This window comes from Austrofundulus limnaeus, unplaced genomic scaffold (assembly GCF_001266775.1).
Source record: "Austrofundulus limnaeus strain Quisiro unplaced genomic scaffold, Austrofundulus_limnaeus-1.0 Scaffold414, whole genome shotgun sequence".
Taxonomy (NCBI): Eukaryota; Metazoa; Chordata; class Actinopteri; order Cyprinodontiformes; family Rivulidae; genus Austrofundulus; species Austrofundulus limnaeus.
Window position 1 is genome coordinate 284260 of NW_013952816.1, and position 7188 is coordinate 291447.

Consider the following 7188-nt stretch of genomic DNA (forward strand, 5'->3'; position numbering starts at 1 on the left):
ACATGGATGAAACAAGAAATATGAAACAAATAAAATAAAACACATATAAAGCAGAACACAGCTAAATGTATCAAAAGCATGTCTCTGTAATATTAGAATTTTCTGAGAGAATGAATTTTGGTTTTTCATTTTTTTCCCTGTCAGAAGTTTTTATTTAATAGAATTTTTGGACAAAAAAATAGCAATATATTGCCTTGCTTATAGTATCGCAATATATCGGGATATATTGTATCGTGAACCCTCTGTCATATGTATCATATCGCCAAATTCTTGCCGATACACAGCCCTAATATTAAATATTAATCAGTACTAATGTGATTGAAATTGAGCAGAAAAGTGATCAGTCCAGTGGCTTTTCTTTTTAAAGTACTGTTTGTCTCTTTAGATAGAAGCAGCACAACAACTCAAGATACTTTTTGCCATATGCTCTTCTAAAGCAATGACTGCCCATCAAAAGGTCAAGATTTGTTACACAAAACCCAAGAACAACTGCTTGTTTGGCATTACCCATGATTAGACAATCCAACTCAAAACACCACATCATGGAAACAACAGACAACTTTTGTAACCTTCTGCCTTTTTTACTTATAAAATCTAAATATTTTCCACAGTGGACAAGCTCAGTCAGTACTGCGGTGAAAGAGGCCCAGCTGTGTGATTTGATAGGACAGGAAAGAGAATTTGCTCATTTAACTTACTGGAGCTGTGAAGCGGAAATCTTGGCTGACCCATTCTGAGACTCAAGAGTTTCTGTAATTTAAAGAAACAAAAAAGGGAAACATGTAACACTTACAGCATGTAATATTACTTATACCGCTGGGTTTATCTTAACTCGCTGTTGTGTAAAAAACTGAATCAAAGCAAAAACTCTATGCAATCTGAATTGGAAGCTACGTCAGGCTGTGTTCACACTGCTGACAAATGAGACCCAAATCAGATTTTTTTTGCCCCATGCAACCCATATTGGATTTTTTTTTCTATTTCAACCCAGGCCTATTAAGTATGTGGTAAAATATCTGATACAGTATCTGATGCTTTGCTACAAGTAGCATCCTTGTTTAGCTAATTCTGTAAACAGCGAGCTGAATGTGACCTCATGTCATCTTCTGTGCATGAGGATCACATAGGGCCATAGAGTTCAAACTGGAGTCAGATGGAGGTCACATTTACAATACGTATAACGTGAGCGTTCACGCCAAAAAAGTTTATTTTTCAAAAATAAATCAGAATTGAGGATTAAGACCTGCAGTGTGAACATATTCTGTTTGTACCCTCAGTTTTAATCACTGCAACAAGATGGATGTTGAAAAAAATGAAAAGTTTTGCTTTAATAAATGTGAATGTCAAAAACAGGCATAAAATAACCAATGTCATTTTATGAAATAAAAGCTTGTAACATGAGACTTGCTGACATCTCTCAGACACGGCTGTTTTCTGTACAATCTGTTTTGTTGAGGTTTTCTCTCTTTGACCCTTGTAAAAGTGCACTTCATCTGTGTGTAGCAAGGGTGTTGGCAGTCAGAAGCTGTGCACACTGACTAATGATGTACTGTAGGCGTGTTTCCATGTTTCAAGGTGTTCTGAAATACAGGCACAAATACAGCTGAAGTCTACATCACGTCATATTCGTTTTGTTTTAAGCCACAACACATTTTAAACCCTTGTATTTTTAAGAACATAGAACTAATGCAGAATTGGATAAAATATGGAGATGACCACATAATCAGTCTATCAGTTTCACTGGGCTGATATTAGTCATTAAAAATGATAATAAAAAATGGCCATGTCTGTGCACACTTAATCATCAAGTAGGAAAATGAAGATGCAGAATTAAACGATGCACCTAATTTACTGTAGCCAAGAATTTAGTTTGTTTAAGCCAGAATGTGCCATTACAAATGTTCACATTTTTTGTCTTTTTTTAATTAAATAAAGATAAAAGCACTAAGGTCAATTAAATAACTTGAAATGAGCAAAAGTAATAGAAAGAAAGGCTAAAAATCAGCTAATGAAAAGCAGCCATTGCTTACAAATTTTTGGTTCACCAGATTTTTAAAAAAAGTGCTAAAAATTAAAATAATAAAATAAAATGCTACCCTTTGAAATGTAAAAATATAGGACATGTTAAACTAAGGTGTGTCCTGAGATTAGCATCAAAGGTGCATCAGTCTTGTAATCAGTCAGTCTGCTTATTAAGTGGGTAAACAGTAGTCACAGTGCTGTTTGGTGTCAGGGTGTGTAAGACACTGAACATAGACCACAGAAAGGTAAAGAGAGTTGTGTCAGTAGCTGAAAAAGAAAATGTTTGAGCAGCGTGCGTTAAAGTCTATAAGACCATCTCCCAGCAGATTGATGTTCCTGCAACTACAGCTGCCCAGATTATTCTGAAGTATAAAGGTCCACAGGACAGTGGTCAACCTCTCTGGACATGGCTGCAAGGAGAAAATTGATAAACTGAAGTGATGGATACCAAGGGCCCAGAACAACTTCAAGACATTGGTTACAAGAAAATGCCTGAGTGCAGTGACTATCTCAAAAGGTTGTACCAAAAAAAAGTTTCTATATTGTTTTCTTTTATTGGTTTTGACTGTCTCCAAGTTTGCTGTGCACTGTGGGCAAACATCTCTACTCTTGTCTCATCTGTCCAAAGGACATTTCTTCTGGTTCATTCTCATGAAGCTTTAAACTTATGCTATGCTGCCACATTCCTGTAACCCTTCCAAACAAGCCATATTTTGTTCAGTCTTTTTCTTTTTTGTCCCGTGATATTTTTAAAACCTAAGTAAGAAAATTGTATCCAACACCCTGGTTGAAGATCGCAGCGATTTGATATCATGTGATTGTTCCAACAAACCATACCACTTTTATTTATAAAGCACTTAAAATAGCATAAAGCCAACCAATGTGTAGTATAATAAAACCAATATAGACAGAATAAGATAGATCAACAAAAATTAGAGCAAGTTCAATGAAAGAGATGTAATAATAATAATAATAGTAACAATAACACCTTACGTTTGTATAAGTTATGGATAAACTAGGGACACATTATGGATAAATTACTCATATGTTAAACACACATTATTTTTCAACTCATTGGCAATTAACTTTTTTGTTGTTTTTATTTCATCTTCTTTGTATGCTAGAATGTTGGACAAAATTTTAATTCGTTACCATAAACAGTGTGACAGGGCCTTTTATCTGCTAACTGAGGCATGTAAAGTCTGATATATAAAGCTCTTCCAAATAATTAGGAATTGATTACTTTTTAAACTGATAAATATAACAATGTAACTGACTTCTTTGTTATGTTTTGACAAATAACGCATGTTGGTAGATGCTTTGCACAGGCTCACTGAGTTTTAAGTCTTTGCACAGTATTTGTGCATCATTACTGTGTGTTTAAGTGAGTCTCCCTCTGTCAGAGCAACCTAATCTTTACTTGCTGTCTCAGTGAGATTCACTCGCCACCAAAAGGTCATTCTACCACATCATGTCTCATAATACAAACAATATCTCCCCTGACCATAGAGTAAACCTTGTTGTCTGTGCATTTAATTGGTGTTTCAGACATTTACCAAAAATGTTTATGACAAACTTGCTGTTAAAGACAAAAAAAATTCAGTGTGGGGATTTTTAAAATTTATTTAGTGACAGATATTCCAATTTATTAGCCGAAAATTTGTTTCCATTTGTGAACAACACTACAGGGTTACAGGATAGCATTTCTTGCTAAGCTGTTTTGTTTTAGTGCTGCCTTTGATACAATTGATCACAATTTTCTATTACAGAGGCTTGAACTTGATCACTTGATTGTGATTACAGGAACAGCTTTAAAATGTTAAGTCATAATTGATAGCGTCCAGTTTGGAAATGTTAATAATGAATCTTCTTACACCAGAGTTGGTCACATGGAGTTCCTCAGGGTTCAGTGCTTGGACCACTCCTCTTTACTTTATACATGAATCTAGGGATGGGTACCGAATTCGATACTTTTTTAAGTACAGACCGAATTCTGTCGGTACTACCGAGAACCTCTTCACAGAACATCAAATGGTACCATGTTACCTAAATGCATCATTGCGAAGAGTGGTGAGTTTTCCATGCTTGTCCTGAACGCAGCATCACGCAAGAGCGTAATGACGTCAGCAGCCGCTGGTTCAGTAAACAGAGCTCGAGCTGAACGTAGCTAAGTGAGTCCTGATGCATCTCAGTAATCCAGGTAAAAAACCAAAAAGAAAAAAATTGTATAGGTCTTCTGGACGGGTTCTTCTCTAATGAAACGTTTCCTATACAAGATCTATACAATTTTTTCTTTTTTTTTTTTTCATTTTAACTTTTTTTCAATAAATCCTGACAGAAATTAGCCCATGGCATGGATAAAATTTAAAATTTTGGTCCCCTTGTGTAACTAACTCTGACCACTGGCTGACAATCCTCGATCAGGAGCAGGTAAGTTGATGCATTTTTTTTTTTTTGATTCAATTGATCAAAAGTCATGCCGTGGATGCAAGCTGTCTTCTATATTCTGAGCAACCTTCATAAAAAACAGTGAATCTGAAGTGTGTTTTTAAGGCCTGCAAGCAGCATAATGTGATTGGGTCGGTGCTGAAATTTACCTCTTGTTTTATTCCAAAAAAACTGCATAACAACTTTATTTCTCAACTAATTTGAACAAAGTTTGTATTATTTCATTATTCGATTTTAGCTGCTTCCAATACAATGTTTTTTTTATTAAGGATGCATGATATGATGCATTAATATCGTTATTGGCCAATATTGGTCATTTTTTTAGAATATCGGTATCGGTCTGAAATGTAAGGGCTGCCACGATTTGTTGACTGGTCAACAACTAATCGACTATTAAAGTAATCGATGACTAATTCTAGTCGATTAGTCTTTTTTGTTTGTTTGTTTTGTTTTTCTCTTCAAACTGCTTTGACACCTTCCACTGCCACATCTGCCTTTCTGTCCTTGACACACATGCACAGTAGTGGTAACTGGGGTAGGCCGTGGACGTCACAAGACATTATACAGACAGGCTCTGGTATCATGGCTACCTGACAACAGAGCTCAAAAGTGTGGGATCATTTTAAGAAAATGAAAGAGAAACCTGTGAAATGCAAGATCTGCAAGGCAGAATTTGTCTTCCACAGCAATTATTTTTAGTTAGCATATAGCTAAAATCTAACCATGGTTATATAAAAGCAGCTGCATTCTGGTGCAATAAGCTGTATGTTTTTTATTCAATTAACGTATGATCTGATTAGTCGACTAATCGAAAATAAATAATTGTGATTAATCGACTATAAAAATAATCGTTGTGGCAGCCCTAGCTGAATTTAACGTCCATTATTGATTTCCCACTTTTTATCTTTGTGTTTTTATTTTGGGAGGGAGATGGTTGGTTGAGCAGCATCTGTTTGATCATCATCGTGATTTTGACGCTGCGTAACCAGGAATAACTGAAGTAGAGCCATGTCAGAGGTCTGGTTGTTTATTTACGGTATAAAGAAAAGACCCAAGTGTGCTTGTGTGTATATGTAAAATATAATTTGTGTGTTTGTGTAATATCGGTAAATATCGGTTATCGGCCATAACAGCAATAATTATATCGGATATCAATATCAGCTGAAATGTTTATATCAGTGCATCTCTATTTTTTACACAATTAGGGAACATTTTCAATTTTTGTCACATACCTACTTATGTATACTGTATATGGATGACTCTCAGCTACTTCCTCATCAAACATCATTATCTGTACAACTGACAGTTAGAGCCATTTCTATGTTGTTTTTTTATTTTTATTTCTATGTTTGATAAGGTCAATACTTGTAGCAGCCATCTTGAATTGGGCAGGCTCCAATACTTAATCAGTTGTAGACTATATCCAATAATTAGGTTTCTGGAAGTTCTTTTAAAATCTACCCAGCGGTTTGTGGGATATTTTTCTAACAGATAGCTACATAAACAGATAAAAACAATTAGGTTTTAACAGGAATTTTACAAATTACAGTTAAAAGCCTGAAAACCATTTTTGCTGCAAACTTGTGTCATTTAAAATAGTCAAATAAGACAAAAAAAAACAAATGTATGTTCAGCTGTGCAAACTTAACCATTCAAAACAAATCAATGAGAATGAAACGCCCCTGTCTCCAGTGTGCCACATCATCAAATCTTAGCTCCTAAAAAACACGGATTCTTCTGAACATTCAGGTTTGTTTTGAATTCGTGAGCTGGGTCCTGGGTGGTCCTGTTCACCGAGGCTCAGCAGGTGCACCCAGCTCCAGCGGGTCCCCCCCCCTGCAGACCCCACGGGAGGATGACGGTCACTCACCGCAGGCCGACAGGCACGCGTCCCGGATCGCTTTGTGTTTGTGTCCGGACGCGTCTTTCTGCAGCTTCCTGAGGATTTCCTCCATTGTGGGCTCACAGGGGGCTCGGTGGGTTCGGTCCGCGAGTGCGATATTAACGGAGGAGAGGCGGTGACAGCATCACTTCACCCCCCAGTGCTGCTGATGATGATGATGATGAAGAACAAGACGATGATTCACTCCCAGCGAGCGGGCGAGGAGGATGATGTCAGTCCAGCCGTCAGTCCTCCGTTAGCAGGAAGATTAAAGCCTCCAGCAAGACCTTAATTCTGATAAACAAACAGAACCAGTCACGATCCTCCGCCATACACATGCGCCATTTTTGCTTATTTCCGTGACTCGTTTCTTTCTCTTCAGAAATCCGCTCCAGATGATCCTTTCGTCCCCTCCTCACAGGAACCAGATCCGGGTTCAAGTCCGTCGTTTGGACTGGGCTTCCTGCTCTACAGGAACACGCAGCTTTTCTCTTTTACCTGGCAACACACTGTTTACTCTGTTCGACCGGTTTGGAGCGAGAGGAAAGGACAAACTGGACTGGACCAACCGGACCGGGATGTGCAACAGGCGACAGGTGCAGGAAGCTCAGAGAGGATTAAAGGGACACTTCCGGGTTGCTTGCGTGTAGGTTCTGTGGAGAATTTATGATCAACTAGAGAAATGTTTTTGCCTTTTTTCTGCAAACATGTATGAATGGTTTTTGTATCCCCAGTTATAAATAATCCAGACCCGTAGCCCGGGGGAAAGGGGGGCAGGGGTCTGTTTTGGGAAAAGTGCACCTTTTATGCCAGAGGAGAGTATATGGGTACAGGTG

At 37.6% G+C, this 7188-nt stretch overlaps 1 protein-coding gene across 3 annotated transcripts in view; it reads right to left on the reverse strand.

The window, feature by feature from the left end:
• The window catches only part of arfgef3 (ARFGEF family member 3), a gene marked incomplete in the record, with an annotated part of 88961 nt that extends 81833 nt beyond the window's left edge, over window positions 1-7128 (reverse strand). For 2 of the 3 annotated variants that reach the window (XM_014024250.1, XM_014024249.1), the window contains 2 exon segments: window positions 699-750; window positions 6341-7128. In XM_014024250.1, the coding sequence (XP_013879704.1) occupies window positions 699-750; window positions 6341-6425 (137 nt within the window). 3 annotated transcript variants of the gene reach the window in all.
• Window positions 7129-7188: the final 60 nt, after the last annotated feature.